We start from the raw sequence: 25,715 nt of genomic DNA, 5'->3' as shown, positions 1-25,715 counted from the left end.
TTCACTCAGAAAACTCGACCACTTGTTGGTGTTGGCTGTGAATCCCGCGTCCTCCCTCCTTCCACGGTCCTGGTCCCTTTAAAAGCTCCCGTCCCAATTAGAGGCAGACCCCGCCCCCGCCCCCCCCGCAGACGTCCCATGAGTCATAAAGTTTGATGTCCTGCCCAAACTTCAGCCGCAAACTTGTTTTTCTCTCCGAGTGAGCTGCCGAGATTTGGCCTGCGCGCGGAGACTCGGAAGCGAGTGCTGCTCTCGTCGTGGCCGGGAGCCGTCGGGAGCGGGCCGAGCCCAGATTCCGGAGCAGAAGTGCGCGTTGTTGCCGGAGAATGAGGGAAAGTGGGAGCGATCTCAGCTAAACTTCTCACCTGCGGAGTGAGAGCCGCCGCCGCCGCTGCTGACGTCACCTGCCCACTCCTGAAGCCCCGCTCTCCACTCTCGGACGGACTTTCAAGTCGAACATGGATCCGAACCAGCACAACCCTCCAGCGGGACACCAGATCGTCCACGTCCGGGGGGACTCGGAGACCGACCTGGAGGCGCTTTTCAACGCCGTGATGAACCCCAAGAACACCGTGGTGCCCCCGTCGGTGCCCATGAGGATGAGGAAGCTCCCGGACTCCTTCTTCAAGCCTCCGGAGCCCAAGTCGCACTCCAGACAAGTAAGTCCGGCCGGGCCCAGGCGGGCCGCGGGTTCCGGCCCGGGAGGGTGTCGAAACAGTTCAGCAGCACAAACTTGAGCGGAGTCTCGCCGTGCAGCACAACAGCGCTCCGCCGCATCGGAACTCTCGGGTCGGATGTTTGGAATCAAGAAATCATCATATGATAGTTGAGTTGGCCCGCTTGGGCCCCCTCCCCCCTCACCTCCCCCACCCTCATTCCGTCTCCCACAACTGTTGCTTGTGGCCGATGGAGTTTGTCCTCCAGCGCGCATGCGCCGCTGCACCCCTCCACCCCGCGACTAAACATTAAACAGCTAACTTCGGGTAAAGTTACTGGTTAACGAGCGTCCCGGTGTCTCTGACGGGTTCGACGCCAGAAGCTCGTTTGCTGACGACGGCGACAGGACGGACCTGTTGACTGAAGCGCCGTCCTCTTCACAACTTTGGTGGCGCTCCTTTTGACAGGCTCGTACCAGCGTAAAAGCCCGACCCCAGTGCGCCCCGACCCCCAGTCTTCTGCTCCCAGGAGGTGCAGACAGCTGTTCTCGGGGGCGCTAGCTTAGCGGTCCTGCTAGCTCACCGTTGAGTCTTTTCACTGCAGCTGTGAAGGTCTCGCTGTTGTCATGTGGCTTCAGCGCTGGAGCATTGAGCTAACTTGTCATGAAGTCCACAGGACTTGGTGTGTCACAATGTTTTAAAGTGCACTTCACCGCTTCGTTTTCCACTCGGTCCTAGAAACATGGCCGTTCAAATGGACTTTGTTTCCTAAAGTGTCACTTGATTCTGTCAGACAATAGTTTCATCCAAGTAAAGCAGACTTCAGTGATGTCACAAGATGCTGTTTTCATGGTCCATTACATTTGCGCTAACTAGCTTAGCATTGCCGCAGTTAAAAACCTTGTTGTCAAAGCCAGGTTTTAGCTTCGGGAGACAGTCCTGTTGTTATCGGTGGATCGTCGGTTTATTGTGGCTTTCTTTCATCGTGAGCCCCCTAGTGGACTGTCGTGATTTAATATGGTGAACTTTGACACACAACAAAAGGTTGTTTTTCAGACAAACTGCCTTGAGTTCAAATTGTCGCTGATCTGGTGCGCTTACGGATTAGCGCCCTAGTATTGCTAACAATATTTCACGCTAGATGTTATGAGAGAGTTTTGCACCCCGTAGTTAACGGCCATTGAAGGAATAGCTTGTGTGTTTTGTGTCAGATTATATTTTTGATCCGCTATTTCACCAGTAATGCTAACAGTTAGCCACCAGCTAGCATGCTCTCCAAAGCCTTGCATTCCTAAAGTGTGGCTAGGTTCATTGGACTCGGCCGATAGCTCCAGTGTTTTCAGCGAAGTCGGCTCTCCAACTGAAGTGTTCTGTAGCTAGCTGGAGCGTAGGCACTAGCTGGTGCGTGCGCCAGTGAAACCGGCCGTCGGCGCGCTGGAGTGCTCTCGCGTTGGGCTTTGGAACATGGACGCCGCCCGGCACTGACCATCTGAGGTGATTTGATTTTCCAGGCCAGCACCGACGCCAGCAGTGGCGGCGCCCTGACCCCGCACCACGTCCGGGCCCACTCGTCCCCGGCCTCGCTGCAGATGGGCGCCGTGTCCGCCGGCTCGCTGACAGGCATGGTCCCAGCCGCCGCCTCGCCGCAGCACCTCCGACAGTCCTCCTACGAGATCTCCGACGACGTGCCTCTGCCGCCGGGATGGGAGATGGCCAAGACGCCCTCCGGACAGAGATACTTCCTCAAGTGAGTGTCTGCGCTGCCAAATTTCCTCCCAAATACTTGTGTTTATCATGCAGAGAGCCCCTCGGCGATGAGTCGGCACTTTCGCACTCCCTCCGGCCCACCTTTTATTACATTCCATGAGTGGCTTTGTGCTACTTTCAGAGCGACCCGACTAGCGTAGCTCAGCGGAGTCATGTGATCTCGCTTCTTGGATGGCTTGCGCTCAGCCGCTGAGTCAGCACGTTGTTTATCGCTGCCTTGTAACTCTTTTGTCTGGTTGGCTGTTGAGTTTGCTACACAGCTGGAGAGCTAGTCTTGAGCGCAGTCCAACACACTCGGCTAGCTGCCGACGACGGGTCACATAGCTTCGCGGCCCACTATCTGTTGTGTCGCTGCAACTTTCTTTTGTGTTTTGTAGCATGAAACTGTCAAGCTAACTGAGCGAACGCCATAGTGAGCATGACGACCTTGACGCGGTCCCTGCTGACTGAATCGGGCTACATTCTTCTCACAGGTAGTGATAGCATGACAGGGAAGATGGCTGCGGCCATTGCTGACGCTGTGATGACTTGTTTGCCCACCTCCCGAGTCTAGACTTGGCGGTTCGTTTGCTGAACCAGTCCGCTCACAGGTGGACTTGTCAGGAGGAGGAAGCAGTTCACAGCAGGTCGTTCAACCTGGAGGTTTCTGGTCAGGAGACGAGTCGTCGGAGGGAGGTGCTGCTCCGTGGTCTCTGGTTTCAGCGGGAACAAAGCTTCTCTATGGCCCCTTCAGTCTCCCCGAACCCAGGTTATGAGTCGTCCGCGCGTGCGCCGTCCCTGGCTGACAGGCAGGGGGAGCAGCAGATGTTGGGAAGGTCCCACATCTGGACAACATCTGTGGAGCCTCTCCAAAGTAGAACAAACAGACGGGAGGGGCCCTCTGGGTCCCTGACTGGGAAGAGTCCTGAAGCTGCTGAGTCACCATCGCCACAGAGAGTCACAACGCTGAGTCACACTTGGGAAGCATTTCCTCCCTAAATGCCTTTTAATGTGGAAGACCTTGGTGCTGTGCTGAACACATGGATCCTAGTTTACCAGTCGCTGTTCAAGAGTATTTGGCTGCTTTGAAGAGTCTCAGCAGTTTGTGGAGTCCTCTGTTACCATGGAAACGCTGTCCACAGCGTAGTTGTGTCGACAGGAAGCGTCGTATAGCTGTGACGGCTGCTTACGCCCAAGTCAAGACACAAGTCCAGCATGTTTATGGACAGACTTTGCCTCGGGGGAGGGGCTCAGGTGAGCAGTTGGAGCCCCGCCCCCGGAGCGTCCCGGCAGTGAAGCGCCAGTCCAGACCTGTCGGGACTCGCTGTTTTCAGGAGGGAGTGAGCTTCTTCTCTCGGCCTCACACTGGGTAGACAAGTCGCCCTTTGCCGTCCACAGGGCTCTACGTGGTCCCTCCAGGATCTGCGTTGTTGGGGCCATCAGTAGGTGGGGGGCAGACTTGGCCGGACTGTTCAGTGGGTCGGGACCAGCGAGGACTCCACGTTGCCGTGTTTGTTTGTGGTCTTTGTGAGTGCTGGGGTCTTGATTTACGACCGGAGGGCTGGTGGGGGCGGGGTCACCTTGCTCTGCTGAGGTGGGGGGGGTGTCATAAACTAATGAAGGTTTCTAATTTAGACTCACCGGTCGGCCGGGAGGGGTAATCGGCGTTTCCGGCCGCTTATTAAACGCCGCTTTGAATGAGCTTTTAGTCCGTGGGAAGCAGACCTGAAGCATGGGGGGCGGTGGGGGGCCCAGCGGGGGGAGGCGCTATTGTCCGCCCTCAGGGGCAGGTAGGGCCCGGTGCTGACCGACACTTTTGTCTCCCTCAATTGGATTTGTTTAGGCCAGGAGGCTGGTTTCAGTCCCAAGACTCTGAAGACGGTGAAGGACTTGCAGTGTTTGTTGCTGTGTGTTTGGCGGGAACCGTCCGATTGTTGCGATGGCACCTCGTGGACAGTTGTTGTGACGGCGAGTTTCATCCAGTCCCTAGTAAGCGAGTGACGGAGCCGAGTCGTCAGTAGGTAGCGGGTCCGTGTGAAGCTTCAGCTCCCAGCGACTTTGTGTTTGACAAACTTTTGCTCCATTGACCGCACACAGACAAGAGGCTTCCTGTTCGCCGCGCCGTGCGCTCGGTACACAGACGGACTGTGAGAAAGTCGGCCTGGTGTTTACCCAAGTCTTGATGCAACACCTCAGCCCCAGACATCAATGCCTGCACTGTCAGCCCCACTAGCAGGTCTCCGGGATCCACGTCGTCTATGGTCCCGCCAGTTCTGATCACTCAGGTCCCATCAGGCCCAGGTTTTCACACTTCCTTTTGCAGCTGGTACTTGACAGAAGCTCACTAGAAGTATGGCCAGTTGCCCCTTAATGGCGCGTCACCGAAGAGCCCTGAGCTCCTGGTGAGGCCTCTGGACACGAGCCGTCACTTGACTGAGGCTTCCGCTGCCCTCGCCATGATGAGTGTCTTTCAGCCGTCAGCTGTTTCTCTGAAAAACAGTTTTTTTTTGGGATCAAACTCCAGCAATAGTGTGTTGACAAATGAAATTTAAAAATAGCAAAACAGAGGCTTTTTTTCTATTAAACGTTCATATTCTTAACATTGTTTATTCAGGATCGTAGCGTCTGTTCTGCGCAGCCTTGTTGTGGTCAAGTCGACGGCAGGCGCTAAGCTAACGTAGCTACGGGCCGAGCTAAGCTAGCTGAGCTTTAGCTTGCTGTGGCGTGACTTTGTCTGTGTTGTCCAAACGTGTCTGTCGCGAATGTTTCTGCACAGTTACTAGCTAGCATGACCACGGTAGGGTTCTCTGCTCGACCTCTTGGACGCGGCGGGCGGCGGCATGTGTGTGTGTGGTGGGCGTTGTTTATAAATAACTGGGGCACAATAAACGGCGACCTGGTAATTAAACCGTCAGTCAAGGACGTGTCAGGAGCCCAGGGAGGCTCCGGCACCGAGGTTTGCCACCAGAGTGAGTCATGGGCGGGGGGGCAGGCCACCGCCCTGCCGAGGCCACCGCGGTGCCACAGACGTGTAAAGACAACGGCCAGCAGTTGTGACTCGGGAGGTTGCAGGTCATCAGCAATTCCTCACGGCAACTGGTGACCCACCCCTCCCCCCCAGCAACAGTTGTGTGGACAGGAAGCGATGTATAGCTGTGACCATGTCTGGACTGAGTGAAAGTCAACAGTTGATCAGGGCTCCTGGAGGGTGGAACCTTTTTCCCACCTGGTGTGTGAGGACTCGTTCCTCCTTTCTCAACCTCCCGCCATGTTGTCGGCCACCTTGGAGCGTTTCCTCTGGGCCGTGGCGTCATGGAGGCCTCACCTCAGCCGTCTGTTTTTGACTCCGCCTCCTCCTGGCCCTTATGACGTCTCACGGTGGAACCCTGACCTGATGTGTGGTGTCCGGAACTGAACCTTCCCCACGTCATGGTCACTTCCTGTCTCCATCTCCAGGGTTAGGGCCTTTAATTCGGACTGCTTCAGGGCCACCCTCTCCCCAGCGAGCTCTCTGGTTGGTGTTAGCATTAGCATTTGCTAACGTTGACCCCCGCTCCTGCTCAGCGGGTGCCAGGGTCCCAGCGCGGAGAGCTTCAGCAGTGAGTCACTGAGGTTGTGGACTCGGCGCTGGAGTTTGTGCAGGATGTCCCGGCCTCTTCCTCCTCCCTGCTCCGTATAATACATGTCATAGTTTCCAGAGTGGGATGGAGGGGGGGGGAGGGGCTCAGCCAATGGTGTCGGGGCAGAGCTTCCGTAGATTTTCTCTTTCTCTGCTGGTATGAGCCGCTTCTGTGACCTCTCTTTCTCCAGGGGCCCCTCCAGTCTGAGCAGCCCGTTTGTGGTGTGTGTGTGAGGGCTTGGGGGGGGGGGATTTGGCAGCTCCTTTGATCAGTAAAGCATAAACAAGAGGGGGGCTCCAGAATGGGCTGCATTGTGTTGGAGAGGGGGGGAGGGGGGAGTGCTGAGTCAGGCCTCTCTCTCCAGGCCGGGACACGGCCCACAGGCCCGGCTGCCCAAAACTCTCCCCCAGCTGCTCAGGAATATGGCTGTTGTTTGACTCGGCTCAAGTGGCTTTCAGCAGCTGAGGAGAAACATTTGCTCCGTCTTGGACCTTGGTTTAACATCGGACAAGCTCAGATTTGGTCTCGTTCGGTTGGTGTTCTCCTTTTTCAGTCCAGTTCCAGGTGGAAAGTGTCAGGACTGAGCTTCAGTTGCGTCTTGTTTTGGATTGGTCTCTTCCTTCCTGTTTCCTCTGTGTGTGGATGTACATGTTGTTGTTGTTGTTGTAAACACACACACACGCACACCGCGTCGGGGGTCCCTTCTGCGCGGCGGTGGCTCGGGTCGTAGCTCAGTCTGCGGCTTTTGTCGAGCAGGTGAAAGCTTTGTAAACGCGGCGCCAGATTGTTAAAGCCCCTGACACTCCACGGTGTCCGAGCCGCTTCCAGGAAAAAGGGGACCCCCTGCGTTGAGCCCTGGGACTGACCCTCCCTCAATGGAGAGGAGGGCTTCCTGTATTAGCCTTCCATCTTAATCATCCCCCCCCCACACACACCCCCCAGACCCCCCTGCTCCCGTCAGGAGCCGTGAAAGAGACGGGGCGACATTGTTTGATGTCACAATAGATGTTTGGATCCTCCGACGTCAAATGACCAACAGTGCTGTCGGAGCCGCGTCTGCACGGCCGGCTCCTGGCACCGCTGGCTCCTGGCACCGCTCCTGACCGCTGGCCAGCGTGAGGCGCTCTCACCCACCTGTTCAAACGTAATGGCTGCCTTCCTTGTTAGCCATGTCCCCTCTCAGCTGCGTGCGTGCACTATTGTGCACAACTGATAGGATCTCAGCGCACAAAAGTATCTATGCTGTGCAGCTGAAATTCATCCTGAATTGAATATAAATTACTGAAGTTTCCAGACTCTGCAGCTTCTGGCCGTCCAGACATGAAGCCTGGTGACATCAGAGCAGTGAGATGAAGCGCTCACTGTTCCACCGCGTGTTTCCTTCCTGTCCTACGGTGCAGCGTGCGCCCAGCGACGGCGCTACATCCACAGCGTGGAAGGAAGAGCAACTGGAAGAGCTGCCATCTGAAGGGAACTATTGGAGCTGGCTGATGTTGAGGAGCTGCTTTCTCTTCAAATGTTGGGGGGCGGAGTCACGCAGAGGAGAGAGGACGGTCGGGTTTCAGACCACAGAGAGGAGACGCTAGTCAGCTGAGGAGATGAAGTGTGGAGTCAGTGGAGAAGAAAGCTGTTCCTTCTTCACTGGAGCTCACTGTTCCATGAGGAGCGCTCGCTCACAGAAGACAAAAGTCACTCTCACCACAGAGCCATTCAGGAGCCTCATCCATCTGTGTGAGAAAGGAGCCATGTTTGTCAAAGTTGCTTCAAGTTCTTTGACGGCCAGCGCACACCTCAGTGCTGTCATGTGACTTCACTGGCGAGAGTCAGTCGACTTGTTGTGTTGGAAGATTCTTGATCTATATATTGGGAATATATCATATTATGATTCTGTTGAACAAAAGAATCTGTACAATTCAAAGACAATTGAATGTGAATAATTCTCAATGTGAATAATGCAAATTGTAAATAATTGAAAGAGATTTTTCAACGCTATTCTAAGCTAATACAGCCGTCACCACAGCCGACCACGACAGGTGACTCACTGAGATGTGTTTGCTCAGACACATGGAACATTAGAGGGAACCTTGCTTGCTAGCGTTAGCATCACTTTTCTCAAAGCCAGTGTAAGAGCCGGGGCCCTGCTGGCAGGGTGACGCGCGACCCTTGTTCACGCTGCTCAGGCTCCTGGCTCCACTTCTGTGACGGCCCTCCTAACCCTCCCCCCCCCCCTTCTGTCTCTCCTCCACAGCCACATCGAGCAGACCACCACCTGGCAGGACCCCCGTAAGGCCCTCCTCCAGATGAATCAGGCCCCGCCCCCCAGCAGTGTACCGGTCCCGCAGCAGAGCCTCATGAACCCGGCCAGCGGTACGTACCCGCCCCGCCCCGCCCCGGCTGCGCTGCCGTCGTGCTGGTGCTTGTCGCTCAGACCCGGCGCAGCTGGGCTCAGGTTGTGCTGCTGGAATGTGCCCGGGGTGAGGTGAGCCAGCGGCAGAACGTGACGGGTCCTGTCTGACATGTTTGGGAGCCGTGTGAGTCAGCCTCTCACCCGCTGCGACGTGGAAGTGAACCGGCTGGTTCTGCCTCCCTCCACGAGTCCGGACGGTCCTGACCACGGCGACTGGCGTGAGCTTGACCTTCAACTCTGACCTCCTGCGGGTAACTTCAGTTCTGTGAACTGCTGTGACTCTCATGACTTGGTTCTGAGTCTGGTGCGTCAGCCACTGGTACCGCGGCCCTTACAGGACTCTCATAGAACTGGACCCGAACACGCCATGGTTTAGCGGATTGACCTTGTTAAGCTAAGTGAAAACAAGGTGGCAGCAAGTCAGATTTCCAGAAAGAAACCACTCTGGAAAACCAAGTCTCTAGTCTGATCAGACACTGACCTTTGACCTAGTTTCAGATGTAGTGTTGCAGATCGTGGTGGTGATAAAGCAGTAAAACCCTCTGTAAACCTGAGGGTGTGTGCTCCACTCTGACCCGCTGGATTGCCCACTCTAACTTGACGTCTGCTGCTCAACACCAGGAGCGACATGTTTGGGACCGGAGTGGAACTGGTGAATGAGCTGTGATCCTGCTGTCCTCCCTCTGCAGGTCCTCTGCCTGAAGGCTGGGAACAGGCCATCACCTCAGAAGGAGAGATCTACTACATCAACCACAAGAACAAGTCCACGTCCTGGCTGGACCCCCGACTGGACCCCCGCTACGGTAGGAACTCCTCCCGCCGCGCCGTGCCTTCAGGGTCCATCCCTTGGTCCAGGGTTTCTAGCTAGGAGCACGGCTTTGTCTGTGGGCCTCGCTCTTGTTCTGGTGGTGAAGCGTGGTGCCCTCCGCTGGCTGTGGACGTTTGGTTGATCCCACAGTTGTTGTCGTGCCCCCCTCCGCCTCCCCCTTGCTAGAACCAGCACCTCACCTTTTGTCGGCCATTTTGGTGCGGCAGCAGCTGAGCCGCTTGTGAATCCTCCACAGAAGTGCAACACAAACGCTGGCGTGTGAGGCGCCGCTTCAGTGGAGGATCTGTGTCGGGTGGAGGGAGGAGCTTGCCCCCACTCAGGACTCTGAACCTCACTCAGGGTCACGCAGGGTCTGCAGCCCTCACTCTGCCACAGTCAGTCCTGTCTGCAGCTCCTTCAGTTTTCGCTTCTGTTTGGCGACATCCACCCGGGTTCCTTTCTGCCGTGGGTTAGTGGGCGCCGCCTGGACACCATCTTGTCTGCCTCTGAAGGATTTTTAGTAGTGGTGGGACTTGAATGAGTTAGTTATGATTAATTAATTACAACAAATATTTTAGTTTAGTTGAACAGTCTGCTCTCCAGACAGCAGGGAACCTCTGTCAGTGCAGGAGTTCCTGCTCCACTGATGCCACTGATGCAGCAGACACCTGGCAGCCAGGATGAGAACAACAACAACAACAAACGTGGAGGAATCCTCCCTGAACCAAAGCAAACAAAAGCAGCTTTCAGGGAGGTTTTTCACTCCACAATGTCCAGGGTTTCCACCACTCTGGATGGACTTCACATTCTTCTCCAGATATTCTCAAGACTTGAACAGAGCTTCAGTTGAACTCGGGTGAGATGAAGACTTGAACAGAGCTTCAGTTGAACTCGGGTGAGATCGAGACTTGAACAGAGCTTCAGTTGAACTCGGGTGAGATCGAGACTTGAACAGAGCTTCGGTTGAACTCGGGCGAGATCGAGACTTGAACAGAGCTTCAGTTGAACTCGGGCGAGATCGAGACTTGAACAGAGCTTCAGTTGAACTCGGGTGAGATGAAGACTTGAACAGAGCTTCGGTTGAAATCGGGTGAGATCCAGACTTGAACAGAGCTTCAGTTGAACTTGGGCGAGATCGAGACTTGAACAGAGCTTCAGTTGAACTCGGGTGAGATCAAGACTTGAACAGAGCATCATGGTGGTTTATTGTCAGACTGGTGCAGAATAAACAATATGTTGTTGTCTAACTGTCTGTACGGCTCCATCATTGGATTCAGTCATATATCAGATTCATTCACACTGAAAAATGTGGCTTCTTGTGGCAAATATTCTGATGCCATTGAACTGAGCTGAATTCATCACAAACCCTCTAATGAATTTGATTAAAGTTTTGAATCGAATCCCTGGCCTAGTTTCTATATGAGAGGAGGAGAGACAGCGAGGCTCAGCATGGTTTCAGTGGCGGAAGTGATTCGGAAACATCCGAGAAGGAGAGAGAGACAGAGAGAGAGCGCGGTGACAGAAAACCACTGAAGGTCCCAGTGGAAAGTGCTCCACTGCGGAGGAGGCGTGGCTTCCTGTAAGTCCCTCCTCGCCCGCCTCAGGTGATCCGGCGGCTGATGCTCCGATAAGAGCTGCTGCTGTTGTGGAGGGTCGGCAAGAAGACAAAAGGCAGACGGCTTCAACTGGTCTCTTATCACACACACACGCGCAGGCGCCGCTATCTCTCTGGCCCTGAAGTGAACTCGTCCTTCGGTGGATGGAAAACATGAAGTGGAGTTTCTCCTCCTTCAGCCCTCAGGCTGTTTGGTCTCGGGTCGGCCGGCGAGTCTTCTGCAGCACGTTCCTGTCCAGCCGCCGCGAGGGCTTGGAGAAGAGTCGCGAGCAAAGGTCTCGCTCCTGCTGGCCTGTGGTCTACGGCCCAGGCGTCGCTCTGACTCTGGACTGGACTCTTTCTTGGAAAGAGGTTTATCAGTGATCTTCAGGAGATTAGAGGCGTCACTGAACAAGCTCTGCTTCTTCGTCTTCCTTTCTTCTCACCTCCTCCTGGAAGGGGCCACAGTGGAGGCAGGTTTTCCTTCCAACCAACCCATGACAGTCTTCAGACTCCTGACTGGGGGAAAAGGCGACTGGTTGGAGCGAAACCCTGCGGCCCTCTAAGGACCGGTGTGGGACCCTGGTCTAAACCTTCAGATGACTCCAGCTTCGCCTTCGTTCCTCTCACGATGGTTTTGTTCCTGGTGAGCTAGCTAGCTAGCTAGCTAGCATACGAGCTGGAGAGCGAAGGTGGTGAGCGGCCTCTCAGAGTCTGTCACCACAGAGAACGAGAGATAAGAGTGGGCGGGGGCGACTCCTGTCTTCTGGCTCGGGGGTTGTGGGGGGGGGACAGTGTAAACACACAGTGATTGAATGCTGATGAGGGAGGGGGCGGGTGGGCGTGCAAGGAGAGAGTGTGAGTGAGTCCTGGGACGGCTCTGCTGTGGAAGACAGAGCCCCCGTGTGGCTGACTGAGGCTGAGGATCTGGACCCGGTGGTTGTGTAACTCTAAACGCGACTCAAGCTGTAATAGGACTCACAAACCGGTCCTGGTCTTGGTCAAGTCTCGCTCTCAATACTGTCTTGGTCTCGGTCTCAAGCTCAGCATATCTTGGTCTCGACCCCCAAATGTCTCTGTCTCGGTTCTGCCTTGTTCCCTCTGTGGCTGACTGAGGCTGAGGATCCAGACCCGGCGGTTGCGTAACTGGACTCACAAACCGGTCCTGGTCTCTCTGTGGCGGACTGGGAGGGGGGGGGGGATGGGGTGGGGCGGATCAGGTCCTGCAGACTCAACCTGCCGCTCTGGATCTGCCGCTCGCCAGGAGTGGCCCGTCTGGTTTTGACCCGGTTCTGTTGTGTCTCCCGCAGCTCTGAACCAGCAGCGGATCAGCCAGAGCGCCCCGGTCAAGCCGGGTCACATGGGCGGTGGCAACCAGCTGCGGCTGCAGCAGATGGAGAAGGAGCGGCTGCGCCTGAAGCAGGAGCTGCTGCGGCAGAGACCCCAGGTGAGGGCCCCCGCCACCCGGCCTCAAGGTCACTCAAGGTCGCCTAACCTTGTGAACGAGTGACTGTAGCGGGCGGAGGGGCTATGTACACGCACGCATACTCGTCTCCCTCTATCCTTGTGGGGGCCTCTCCCCCTTTAGCTGACCCTCCAAAACACATGAATCAGACTGGTCTTCACCCTCAGAACTCTACGGGGACCGGCCAAAATGTCCTCACAAGATCAGTGTCTTGGTCCCCACAAGAATATTAATACACACACACACACCTGCTGAGTCAAACGACACGGAGGTGGTTACCAGGTGGTTACTTTGAAGCGCCAGGTGTAGGTGATACAGGGAGCCTGGCAGATCACTGCGCGACTGACAGGTGGGAGACAAACGGCTCCACAACTTCAACACGAACAACCGTGAACAACTGGCACTGGACTCCAGCATGAGCACGTTTGGGGCTGTAGCCAGGCGACGACAGGAAGTGGAATCCTCTTCCTGTGGAGGAGCGAGCAGGAAGGGAGACGTGACCTCACGTCCTGCGTCTTATCGGACCAGGCGGAAGCGCTGGTCCTCGCAGGCCGCCACTCAAACCACTGACTGTGTTGTGAAAAACAAACGTGTTGTTGTGGGTGACGGACGTCCGCTGGTCTGCAGGAGCTTCCGCTGAGGACTCAGCTGCCGGTCAGTATGGACCAAGATGGCGGCAGCAACCCCGTGTCCTCGCCCATGGCCCAGGACGCCCGGACCATGACGGCCAACAGCTCCGACCCCTTCCTCAACAGGTCAGTTCCCCGGCTTCGTCTTTCTCAGCGTTCCGCTCTTGTTTACATCCTCGCCGTGTTTTCCTTGCTAGCGTTGTAGTACTCGGGATTGGTCTTGGTCTCAAGACCACTTTTTAGGTTCTCAGACTCGGCGGACGCAGGGTTTGGACTTACTTAACAGAGATCTCTCACTGATCCACCAGAGGGCGCGGCTTTCAGTTCCTAACTGAACAGGGGGAGACACAAACGCCAGTAAGGCGTCAGACTGGTGCTGCTTGTTTCAGCTGACTCCTGATTGGTTCACCAGTCTGACCCTGCAGCCACGGCAGCTCAGTTGTGCTTCTGCGGTCTGGTCTAGTCTGGGTCTGGATACTGTCTTGGTCTAGTCTCAACACTGTCTCGGTCTTGGCCTCGACCCTCAAATGTCATGGTCTAGTCTCGGTCCTGGCCTCTGAATATCCTGCTGTTGAACCCAAATGTCTGGGTCTCGATACTGTCTTGGTCTTGGCCGACTACTACACTACACGGTCACTGACCATAGTTCCAAAGTGCGGGGGTGACAAACAGCCTTCGCTCCACTTCCTGCCACCGTGTCGGTGAGAGCGACGAAGAGCCGACTGGTGGGAAGTCCAGCAGGAAGTGGGCCAGGCGATCCGGGCGCCAGACGTCCGGGCCGACGATTGCGTGGGCTGACGGCGTGTGTTGTGTCGCAGCGGGACCTACCACTCCCGGGACGAGAGCACGGACAGTGGCCTGAGCATGAGCAGCTACAGCGTCCCCCGCACCCCGGACGACTTCCTGAACAGCGTGGACGAGATGGACACGGGTGAGTGGGGGAGGCGGGACAGGTGCCGGGGAGGGGCTCCAGGCAGGGCGCTCATGGCCTTCTGTCCTCCGCAGGTGATCCGCTCCCGACCTCCATGGCCACTCAGCCCAGCCGCTTCCCCGACTACCTGGACGCCATCCCGGGCACCGACGTGGACCTGGGCACCCTGGAGAGCGAGAGCATGGCGGTGGAGGGCGAGGAGCTGATGCCCAGTCTGCAGGAGGAGCTGAGCTCGGACATCCTCAACGACATGGAGTCCGTGCTGGCGGCCACCAAGCTCGACAAGGAGAGCTTCCTCACGTGGTTATAGGGCGGCCCGGCGGGCGCCCCCTCCTCCTCCCCGCCCCCCCTCTCTTTTGTCTTCAAGGCTGGACCATGAACTGACAGTTGTGCGAAAGGGTCCCCGAAACGTTCACAGGTCCGTCTGGACCAGGAGCTTCTCTGCCGCCGCTTCTTCAGCTTTATAATTTTTCTATTTCCTGTTCAACCAAAAATGATGTATTTGACGCCAGCGAGCGATACGGATTTGGAGTGAAGGTCAGGCGGCGGGAAGGACGACGGCTGGGCCGGCCAACTGTCAGACCAGGTGCCTTCAAGACACGAACAATGTTGCCGCCGCAATCCTCCGCCAGACTCTCTCGGTGATCGCAAGCACCTGGCGTTACGAGCGTTATCATGGGCTTGGTTTTCTGCGTCTTCCAGTCTTTGTCTTCGCCGCGATGCAGCGCCCGCCGTCACGTCCGATTCTGGATCCCCCCCCCCCACATCACAAATGTCTCTGAGATAATGACGGTTCAGATGGACACGTCTTTCTGCAAGTAAACGAGCAAAGCTTCAAACCGGCGAGCGAAGTTCCGATATTTTCCTTGAGTAACGTACAGTAACAGCGTGCGACAATGCAAATGCCTTTTCTGACGCTGATAATCCGATCAGGTTTTAGTCAAAAGGCTGCTCCTTTTAACGGCGGTGGACGATGCTAACGCGATCTGAAAGACGAAGACCTCCGAAGTATGAAATGTAAATAAGATGGCTGTCAACCAAGTGTTCTGTAGATCGTGTTCTTGATTATCGTGAATCCATTTAAGCTTCGCTCGCGCAACACTCCGATGTAACCGCAATCATTGCACCTTTTTGAACAAACACTACGATCAAAAAACAGATGCGCATCTTGGTGGCTGTTCGTCCACGTGAACAAGCATTCTTCCGCATTTTATATCTGACTGTTCTGAGGTTTGCTTAGTTTTATTTAGAGATTTTGTCGTTTTTAACTGTAAATAGCTACGATCACTTTCACGCGACAGTCCACGCACACTTCTAAAACACTAACAGAGTAAACCGCGTCTTTGCCCGACGACTGTCTTCCGACACGTACACTCGGCGCTAGCTACTGTCTGAGTGTGCAGCGGTGCTCATTGAAATATTAAGTCAAACAAGGCAAGAAATGTAAATAACGCAACTCTATCCAGAGTATTTTTAGTGATGATGTCAACAACGCTAACAGTGTGTCCTTCTAACGCAAAGTGTGTTGTGGTTTTAGCCAAGTTTAGACGAGTTTGAGCAGGTTGCGAGTCACAGGAGGCCCAGGATTCGACCAACGCAAAGATCGAAAACAATCACTTCCAGCCAGAAATGTTCGTTGCCGATTCCAAAGATATTTTTTTAACGCGTTCCATTTTTACAATCCCGATGTAAATCAGCCTTGGTGTGAACGAACCGTATAAGCTAACTAAGTGTTTTTATGACTTTGAGTGACTAACCTGGGCTTTTGAGCCAACAAGGTTTCCGGACAGACAAGCAAGCGGTTCTTTTTCAAGCGCTCCGATGTTTACGTCGTCTCCGACGGACACACTGACCCGCGCCGCGGCCCGATTCTCCATGTTTACACTACAGCCACGACTTTAACTGACGGAAGGCTTGCAGCGCGCAGCAGGAGCCGCGGCCGCCTCCTGACGCCAGCGTGCTGGCGCCATCTGTAGCAGTAGAACTAATCACCCAACGTTCAAGGACGTCTTTGTATTTAGTTTTTTTTAAATGCACAGGAAATTAATTTCTACAAGTGATGATCTTTTTTCGTAGAAATGTGCATGAACTTTAGAAGCATCAATTCTGTTACATCATATTTGTCTATATCTGCATTATCAGACCTTGAAATTGGCTTGAAATAAAGTATATTCTTTTGTGGTAACACCTGTGTGTGTGTGTGTGTGTGTGTGTGTGTGTGTGTGTGTGTGTGTGTGTGTGTGTGTGTGTGTGTGTGTGTGTGTGTGTGTGTGTGTGTGTGTGTGTGTGTGTGTGTGTGTGTGTGTGTGTGTGTGTGTGTGTGTGTGTGTGTGTGTGTGTGTGTGTGTGTGTGTGTGTGTGTGTGTGTGTGTGTGTGTGTGTGTGTGTACTGTCTCATGGGGACCAACTCCTGACAACACACTATCCTTGTGAGGACCCTTTTGCCTAAGATAGCAATGTGTGTGTGGTTTGTACTGCCTCGTGGGGACCAATTCTTGACAAAAACACTATCCTTGTGGGGACCTTTTGCCGGTCCCCACAGGTCTGAACCTCAATCTGAGGATGAAGACTTCAAAATAACTGGATTATTATACCGGGGTTTCAGTCTGATTGAGTCCTGGTTCAGGAAGAGAGGCCGGGGAAAGGGTGATGGTCTGGAGGGAAACCTCACAATATCCCCACAGGGAGAGCAATACACACGCATGTGTGTGAGAGAGCGAGTGAGAAAGAGAGCCTGACAGTGTGTGTGTGTACCTAGTTTATCCTAACTTGTGGGGACCAATGGGGTTCCAGTCTGGTTCAGGTGAGCCACGTGTTCAGGTGCAGCGGCTGGGGAAAGGGCGATGGCCAGGAGAGGTCCCCACAAGGCAGACAGACGCGCACGTGTGTGTGTGTGTGTGTGTGTGTGAGAATGAGGGTCCAGCAGCAGCGATCCTCCCGTGTTTATTAAATATCACAAACGGTCACAGGAACATGTCCAAGGGCGCCCCCTGTCGGGCGGGCGAGGTCCACATCTTCGTCTCCATCATGCTGAAGAACGAGGGCAGAACTTTCCTTCACAGTCGATGGGTCAGTCACGTGAGCCCAGAGCCTCTAGATGATGGAGCCGCTCCCCAGAATCTCGTCCAGGTTGATGTCTTTCATCCAGTCGTCGTTGCCGGAGCCGGACTTGAGCAGGGAGTCGATGAAGTCCGAGTCGGTGTTGATCCCTGGGACGGAGTTGTCCCCCTCTGGGAGGAAGTCGAAGGTGACTCGGTTGGCCCGGGCGGGGTCGGCGAAGCTTCCCGCCGGCACCCGCTGCTCCGGAGAGGCGCCGCTCAGGACCGGCTGCCCGGGGTTCAGGGCCAGCATCCTGGGGTCGGGAGGTCCGACGGGCCTCGGCGGGTACATGTCGGCCGGCGGCCCCTGCGGCCTCCTGGGGCCCGGCCCTGCCTGTTTGTTGGCAGGAGCCCAGCTGACGGTGGACATCAGGGCCCCCAGGCTGGGCCCCTGGTCAGCAGCTGCTCTGGAGGGCTGCACGCTGTTGAGTCCAAAGGTTCCAGGAGCGTTGGGGCCCAGGAAGCGGGCTTTGCTGTGAGCCGGTCCAAGGTGTCTCTGGAAGTGAGGCGGGCCCTCGCTGCCGAACCTGGGGTTCATCTTGTGAGGGGCGTCCGACTGGGAGGACGGACCTGAGGGGAGGAGACCGGTCAAGCTGGCTCTGGTTCTGGTTCTGGTTCCCTCTCTCTCCGGGAGGAGGACGGACGGACGGCTCACCTGAATACACGCTGCTCTGCTGCTGGACTCCCACCACGCTGCTGGAGAGCTTGTACTCTGGCGGCGGCCGAGTGAGGTGACGACTGAACTGATCCAGCTGATCCTTGTCCTGAGACACCAGAGAGTCTTCATCACCATCATCTTCATCATCATCATCACCATCATCATCATCATTTTCATCATCTTCATCATCATCACCATCTTCATCATTTTCATCATCTTCATCATCATCTTCATTTTCATCATCATCTTCATCTCATCATCATCACCATCATCATCATCTCATCATCACCTTCATCATCATCATCATCATCATTTTCATCACCATCATCATCTTCATCATCATCATCATCATCTTCATTTTCATCTTCATTTTCATCATCATCATCATCATCATCTCATCATCACCTTCATCATCATCATCATCATCATCACCATCATCATCTTCATCATCACTGTCATCATCATCATCTTCATCATCACCATCACCATCATCATCTTCATCATCATCTTCATCATCATCACCATCATCATCATCATCTTCATCATCATCTTCGTCATCATGTGTCGGAGGTGAGCGGTCATGTGACCTTACCTGCCTCTTCCCCGGAGCCTTCATCTGGCTGCTGGCAGCTGGAGGCCGCAGCGCTGCGGGAACCAGGCTTCCGTTGACGGGCTGCCTGGGACCGGAAGGAGAACCCTGCAGGGCGCAAGACACCAGCGTCAGTCCTCTCCATGATCGGCCGCTTCTCGGGGCAGCCTGCAGGGGCCGTCTTGCGCCACCAGATGGCGCCCCTCCTCCTCCCACTCACGAGAACTGAGTGTGCAGCGTCAACACGGGCCGAGACGCATCAACACAGCGCGGGCTCAAATCCGACTCCCAACGCGCTTCCTTCTCCCAAAACGGTCATACCAACCACTGTGAAACCGTGGTCTCCGGAATACTTTCACCAGTCCAGCAATACTGAGCTCCGACACATTTGCGAGTCCAGAACAACCGACGGGAGTCAGGCGCGCACCAAAACCACAGTGCTCGTGTAATGCGAGGATTACGGTAATGCCAGCGGGGTCAATGATCCGGAGAAATATGAGCAATACAACTCACCAGTAGCCGAGAAGTCATCCCGGAAGTTCCCACTCAATGCCTTGCGTTTGCATTTCAAAGTAAAAGCCTCGAGAAACGATGACTGCCGGTATTTCAATGACATTTTGGACAGTCCCGGAGGTTGACCACGATCCCAGCGGTCTGGACCCCAGACTCCTTTGGCAGTGGTCATGTGTACTAAATACGGAGCAAGGTCTGCTGTCCGTGACGTGTTCGCCGCACCAGGGCTCGTTTTGTTTCCGGTCGTTTGTGTTTGTGATCGCTTCGTGGTTTCGCGCTGTTTCAATAAAGGTGCTTTTTTAAAAACAGGACCGACACTGGAGCTTTCCCGGATCCTGTCCTGACTCGTGTTTCCTCCCGCCAACGTCTGCGGGTCGTTCTTCAACACACTTCATCCGGACACGAACCAAAGGGAAAGACGTTCTTCCCGTGTACAGTCATGTGACGCGAGCTGGCGATAGTGACGTCATCACCAGGCGCAAAACGACGCGTTCCCAGAGCTAGCAGCTGCTAGCGTGTTAGCATGTCTCACTGGCCGCAGACTTTTCTTCACAAGCAGAGTTTAAATCCCGCAACACGCTGACGTCACGAGCTCAGGCCTCGCTCCAGCAAGAGCTGCGGCAGTTTCACGCTTTGACCACGAGATGGCGGCAGAGTGCTTCCGCAGGAGGCTTGCAGTGTCGGCGGCCGGTCACTAGAGGGCACGCGTGGCCTCCCTCCTGGCTCTGCTGCTCATGTTGATGGGAAGAGGTTGAAGCTCCGGAGCTCTGATGCTGATGTCCCGCGACAGCAGCAGCAGCGAGGGCAGCAGGGACCAGGGAACCAAGCTGCCGGACCCGTCTGGGTTCTGGGCCCGTCCTCTCCATGTGAACCCCCCTCCTCGGCTCTTCTTCGGCTCGTAAATGAAAACCACATGTGTCTGGGCGCTGACTGGGCCTCGGGTCCAGGACCAGCAGAGGCGGCTCTCACACAGCCTGGACGGGTCCCCGGGGACCGCCTCGGCATCTGGACTTGGCAGCAACTCTCTTTTCCCAGGAAACAAGTGCTGCCTTTAGTGAGCTGCCAGCGTGACCTGGTTGGCTCAAACCCGCCGCCCTGGTTCTGATTCTCACTGACTCGGTACCAAAAAGACCATCAGCGCGGCGCAATGAGTCGCTGTGTTCCCAAAACACCGGGCTCAAGCGCTCGCTGCCACTTGACCTGGAGACAGTTTCATCCAGGTCTCCCAGCGTCCCTTCCCCCAGCCGGGACAGAGGGGAAGCAGGAGACGTGTTCACTCCACGTCTCTGACTCAGGTTGGATCTTCACAACCAAGTCTGAATGATTGTGGTTCTGCTGAACAGCTCTGTTTGGAGTGTCAACACGGTTAAGTGGTCGGACTGGTTCGTGTCGTCATGGCGACGACGCTCGCTTCGCCAAACACAGCGGCTGGACCGGCGGCTCCGGGCAGAGCAGGTCCCGCTGTGCTACTAGGAAGCTGCCACCGCAGCAGAAAACTAGAGTTGAGACGAGTCAGCTCTTTTGAAGAAGCTCTGACTATCTGCAGACGTTCCAGTCCACCAGGGTCCAACACCAGTATTGCACTCCACAGACTCCAACGTTCTCCATTCAGAACCGCCTTCAGAACTGAGCAAAACCGGGGAACCTGGCGCCTCGTCTCCGCTTTGTCGCACCACAACTATACAAATGAAAGACACCAGTGAAGATGGTGGAGTGCAGCAAAACAGCTACCTGAGAAGTAAATGAGCGGAATGTCATGAAGTGACGGAGGGGAACAATCGTCAGGAAAAAACTCCGGACATGAGAAGGAAACAAGGAAAGACAGGATTTGAGCAAGGAGTGGAAATAAGAGACCAACAGTGAAGCCAAGGACGTCGACTGCAAATCATACAGCCAGCCAAAAGAAGGAAAATAGAAAAGAAGAGAGACAGGAACAAAAGTTCAGTAAAATACAAGAGAAGAATACAGTCAAAAAGAAGGGAGGAAAAAATGTAACAAGTGGAAAAAAGTCAGGCAAGTGTCAAGAGACCTGACTTCACTGTGTGGGGAGAAGAGAGATGAAGGGAAGGAAAAGAGAGGAATACAGTCACACTTTCTAAAACATGACTGTTTTGCTAAGCTAAACATCACAACCTTCAATAATACTACTGGGTTATTCATGAGCGGAGATGCAGGAGGAAACATGGCCGACGTTTGGAGACGCAGGAGGAAACATGGCCGACACCAGAAGAAACATGGCTGACGTAGGAAGAATCATGGCCGACGCCAGAAGAAACGTGGCCGACGTAGGAGAAAACATGGCCGATGTTTGGAGACGCAAGACGAAAAATGGCCGACACAGGAGGAAACATGGCCGACACCAGAAGAAACATGGCCGACATAGGAGGAAACATGGCCAACGTTTGGAGACATAGGACGAAACAAGGCCGATGTTCGGAGACGCAAGAGGAAACATGGCCGACGGTGGGCCCTCCTACCTGAGCCAGCTTGAACGGCAGCCCGCCCGCGTGCAGCGGCGCCGGCTTGCTCTGCAGACAGAGGGGCGCCGACGTGGACATCTGCTGGTTCTGGAAGTGGAGCTGGCTGGAAGACGGGGAATGCTGCCGCTGGGTGGCGCTCTTGCTCAGCGGCTGGCCGCCGGCAAGCGCAGGCTTGGGGCTGAAGTGCAGGGTGGGCTTGGAGCTGAGAGCCTTCATGTCCAGATGATGGGCGCCGCTGTGGCCGTTGGACTTGAAGAGGCAGTGGTTGATGCCTTTGCTGGGTGCGCTGACCCGGGCGAGCCCGTCCTGTGGGAAGGATCCGGGGGACCAGGCGGACAGGCCCGGTGCCTGCTGCTGGTGGTGGTGCAGGAGGGCGCCGGGCTGCTGGTTGGCCGCCGCCATCTGCTTGAGCTGCTCAGCGTGAGAGATCTCGGGCCAGCACGGCATGGCGCGAGGAGGCGGCCCGGACTGGGCGCTCACCTTCTGCGAGGCGAAGGCCGGTCCTGCTGAGGCCGGCCGGAGCTGCGGGGAGCCGCCCTGGACCTGGCCGAAGTCAGGCGAGTGCTCCAGCTTGATGGGCTTGTCCAGCGGGGAGCCCAAGGCAGCCACCGCCCCGACCGAGCTGGGCCGCCCCAGGTCCAAACCAAAGGCCTCATCCTGCTTCAGCATCTTCTCAAACTCCAGCTCGTTGAGCGGCGACGCCGCCTTGGTCAGCTCGTCAAACAGGTCCTGCAGCTCCGGGTCCAGCTGGCCTTCGTCCTTAAAGTCAAAGATCATGTCGCCGCTGGACTGACTGCAGGACTGAACCTCAGCCGGTTCCTTCTTCATCTCCCTCAGCGTCATGTTGAAGATGTCAGACTCCACTCCGTGGGACGTCATCGAGTGCTTCCTCTGTGTGGAGCCTTGGAAGGAGTGGGACGGGAGCAGGCTGGGGTGGCCGGGCCCGTCCATGCGGGCCCGCTTGAAGTCCGACCCAGGGAAGGGGCAGGAGACGGGCTTGGGCGCCTGCCCCTCAATCTTCCTCCGGAGAGAGCCATGGAGCTGCGGAACACAAGACGGACAGCTTCAGTGTCTCAGCACAGAGGAGAGAACCGAGATGTTCCCGCGCCAGAGGGGAGCAGCGAGGATCTACACACGCTCAGACAGACTGTAGCGTGTTAGCGTGGCGCCGGCAGGGCCGTAGCAGGGACACATCTTTCACTGTGGGAACAAATTGGAGTCATTTCTTCCAGCTGGCACACGTCACATCAGGATGATTCATGGAGCCAGAGGATCCAGCACTTTGCCACGCCGCCACATTTTTGTCTGTATTACATCAAACACGCCGCCACGGTGTGTGTGTGTGTGTGCCTGGTTTGTGGGGACCTCTGCCTCAATTTGAAGGTTCAAAGTTCAACATAACTGGGTTCCAGTTTGGTTCTGGTTAAGGTCTGCCATGTGTTTTGGTCAGAGGCTGGGGAAAGGGTCATGGCCATGAAAGGTCCTCACAAGGATCGAGATTCGAGGACGTGTGGACTGGTGGTCCTCTTCTGATTTCGAGTCTCATCTGCCTGCTCCACAGGGGACACCCTGGACAGCTCTCCGTCACAATGCCCATCACCCAGACTCCACACAGACCCGACCCAAGCATGGCGACCACCCGACGCCACGAGACTTTCGTGAGGGAAATGGAGGGACGCTGTCCAGGTGACGTCACCGGAGCGACTGACCCGGGTGAGGTTCAAGGCTGCGTCTGAGGAGTCATGAATAATGGAAGCGGTGGCGGACGAGTCGTCGGGGAACGGCGTCGCCTCAGCGCTGCCGAGGAGCCGTTTAAAAATAGACTCTCTGCTCTCGGCACGTTCACATGTGTCGGTCCAGGAGAGACCTGAGCAGAGTCCAGGACACCCCGCTGCTCTCTCACACACGCCTTGTGGGGAGCTCTCCTGGCCGTCACCCTTTCCCCAGCCTCCCCCCCGAACACATGGCTCACCTGAACCAGGAGTCTGGACCAGACTGGAACCCAGTTGGAGTCACCCTGTTATTTTGAAGTCTTCACCCTCAAATGGACAACAGCCCCAAGAGAAGACATAAAGGGCCCTACAAGGAGTGTTTTTGATAAAGACGGAAAGCGAGGACAATTTCACAGTAAATTCGGTTTGGATGGAACGTTCTCGCTGCACTCTCCTGCCAGCTGAACGTCCATGAAGCTCATTTGTCTCCAAACTCACAGTAGCTCCTGCGTCAGCCAGAGACCTGCACATGACCATGGTAAACAACATCCCCGGAACTCAACCGCCCCACTTTTACTTCCTGTCAGAGGCAGAGGGGAAGGTTGGCAACCCTCGGCAGAGCAGAGAGGATGGATTAAAGAGCTGCAGCACACAATCGCCAGACCGGACCCTGAGACCGGAGCCCCAGACCGGACCACCATACTGGACTCCAGAAGGACCCCACATCGGACCTCCAGACCGGACCCCAGAACGGACCCCTGACCGGAGCTTCAAACCGGACCTCAGACCAGACCCCAAAATGGACCCCCACACTGGACCCCAGATCGGACCCCTAGACTGGACCACCACACTGGACCCCAGAACGGACCCCAGACCGGACCCCAGACCGGACCCCAGAATGGACCCCTGACTGGAGCCTCAGACCGGACCCCAGACCAGACCAAAGACTGGACCACCACACTGGACCCCAGAACGGACCCCAGACCGGACCCCTAGACTGGACCACCACACTGGACCCCAGAACGGACCCCAGACCGGACCCCAGAATGGACCCCTGACTGGAGCCTCAGACCGGACCTCAGACCAGACCAAAGACTGGACCACCACACTGGACCCCAGAACGGACCCCAGACTGGACCACCACACTGGACGCCAGACAGGACCCCAGACTGGACCACCACACTGGACGCCAGACAGGACCCCAGAATGGACCCCTGACTGGAGCCTCAGACCGGACCTCAGACCAGACCCCAGACTGGACTCCCAGACTTCAGACCGGACCCGAGCGCTATCATCCTGCAGGTGACACACACGCCTGCAGGTCCACAGCTTCTGAGCTCATTAAAAGTTCATCACAAAATCTATTTTCAGACGAGGAGCGATCCGTCAGGAGAGTTCCAGGCTGGAACTGGGGGGAGGAGAGCGCCCTCCACCTGCTCCGTCTTCCTCAGCGTGTGTGTGTGTGTGTCCAGTAGTTGTGGATCCCCTTTGTTTCAGGGCAGAAATGGATGTTCTGGACCAACAGCAGACTACAAGACCATTAAGTGGCACATGAGAGAAGAGGCGGAGTCACAGCAGGCGTGGGCAGCGTGAGTCTTGGAGGATCTAATGAGACATGGCTGGGCATCACCTCGCTACCCTCGACTAGTTCCTCCAGGTGTCAGGAGCTCCACGATCCTCTCAGGGTTCTGGTTCTGAGCACTGGAGGAGGTAAGATCACCCTGGAGACGGTGAAACCCCACAGGATCTGCAGCCAGACAGGAGCCTGGAGACCGGCCCCCACACGTGCTGCTTCTGCAGACAAACATGTCCACGCTCCGAGGCGCCCGGGGACGCGAGCCAGGACTCGCTTCTCTAGTCAGGTTTGGGGATGCACTGCGGAGGTGGGCTGCTTCTGGCTGGTCAGCACTTTGCATCCTCACACTTCCTGACACAGTTGGATTAGATGAGGCCAAACCCCCCGGAGAGAGAAATTAGGTTTACTGAGAGACAAGGAACCGGCGCTGAGAGGACCAGACTGAGTTCTGTAAAACCTCACGCAGCCTGCGCTATGCTCCCAGGCAAGCAGACGGGTTTAGAGCCACGCCCCCCGGAGCCCGAAGGGTGGCCTCGCCCAGACCCGGGCACGCTGCAGGCTCAGGTGGGCTCCTCCTGACTGGAAACAACCGCCACTTCCATCAGTGACTAGTGTCAGAAGATGCCGCCCAGCAAGCAGATGCACCTCCAAATCCTGAGAAGCAGGACAAGCATGAAGCAGAGGCCCCTCGATGAAGTCTGCCAAGGGGGCGCCAGCATTCCACCAGGCTCACTGTGGAGTCAGAAGGTGTGTGGACTGCTGGAGGCTCTGGATTCCAGGAGCTCCAGGAGGAGACTTGGTTTGAGCTCACAAACCACTTCAGCCAGGGGTCAAGCGCAGAGAAGACGACAACCTTCTGACATGGTCCCCAGTTTTTGGCCTCCAATAGGATCCTCTGGAAGGAAGCGCTGTGTCGATGTCACCTTCATCCCACATGGACAGAAAATATGCTGCTGAAAGGGGGTCGTGCTGTACCACAGGTCACCGACATCGCAGTGACAGGCCGTCACATCACATCACCCATGGTCCTGTGGCTCGCCGAGCTCCTGACGCCGCTGTCGCCTCGCATCCATGTGTCAGACGCTCGGCCAGGAGAGCGACCTCTGAAGGTCACAGAGCGACTGTAGCGTCCACCTCGTCTGTCTTAACAAAGCCATCCAGGGAGTCGCCGCGGCTCAGGTCCCCAGTGCAGGGTGGACGCCATCTGCCGAAAGAGCTGGGGACTGAAGACTC

General features: G+C 55.9%; 2 protein-coding genes across 2 annotated transcripts in view; one reads left to right on the top strand and one right to left on the bottom strand.

Annotated features, from left to right (window-relative positions):
* The first annotated feature begins 139 nt into the window (after positions 1 to 139).
* On the top strand, positions 140 to 16,071 carry yap1 (Yes1 associated transcriptional regulator). Its single transcript, XM_053853462.1, has 8 exons — positions 140 to 659; positions 2,168 to 2,403; positions 8,271 to 8,389; positions 9,119 to 9,232; positions 12,142 to 12,278; positions 12,924 to 13,051; positions 13,744 to 13,856; positions 13,931 to 16,071. Exons 1-8 carry the CDS (start codon positions 459 to 461, stop codon positions 14,164 to 14,166), a joined length of 1,284 nt encoding a protein of 427 aa, XP_053709437.1. The 5' UTR covers positions 140 to 458; the 3' UTR covers positions 14,167 to 16,071.
* Positions 14,641 to 25,715, bottom strand: part of zmp:0000001236 (mastermind-like protein 2) — a 26,402-nt gene continuing 15,327 nt past the window's right edge. Inside the window, exons 2-5 of the mRNA XM_053853459.1 lie at positions 21,192 to 22,235; positions 18,205 to 18,309; positions 17,610 to 17,718; positions 14,641 to 17,524 (exon numbers count right to left, since the gene is read on the bottom strand). Of these exons, the coding sequence (XP_053709434.1) occupies positions 16,950 to 17,524; positions 17,610 to 17,718; positions 18,205 to 18,309; positions 21,192 to 22,235 (1,833 nt within the window). The 3' untranslated portion in view covers positions 14,641 to 16,949. The remainder of the gene's footprint in view (positions 17,525 to 17,609; positions 17,719 to 18,204; positions 18,310 to 21,191; positions 22,236 to 25,715) is intronic.

Source organism: Synchiropus splendidus, chromosome 1 (genome assembly GCF_027744825.2).
Source record: "Synchiropus splendidus isolate RoL2022-P1 chromosome 1, RoL_Sspl_1.0, whole genome shotgun sequence".
Taxonomy (NCBI): Eukaryota; Metazoa; Chordata; class Actinopteri; order Syngnathiformes; family Callionymidae; genus Synchiropus; species Synchiropus splendidus.
The sequence above is the reverse complement of the archived record's forward strand: the minus strand, read 5'-3'. Positions and strand labels throughout refer to the sequence as shown.

Bases quoted from the DNA above. Each gene is read 5' to 3' on its own strand.
- yap1 (XM_053853462.1), top strand. From the start codon at position 459: ATGGATCCGAACCAGCACAACCCTCCAGCGGGACACCAGATCGTCCAC. The intron at 8,390-9,118 runs GTACGTACCCGC...CTCCCTCTGCAG, and splicing joins CCTCATGAACCCGGCCAGCG to GTCCTCTGCCTGAAGGCTGG. The intron at 13,857-13,930 runs GTGAGTGGGGGA...TGTCCTCCGCAG, and splicing joins CGTGGACGAGATGGACACGG to GTGATCCGCTCCCGACCTCC.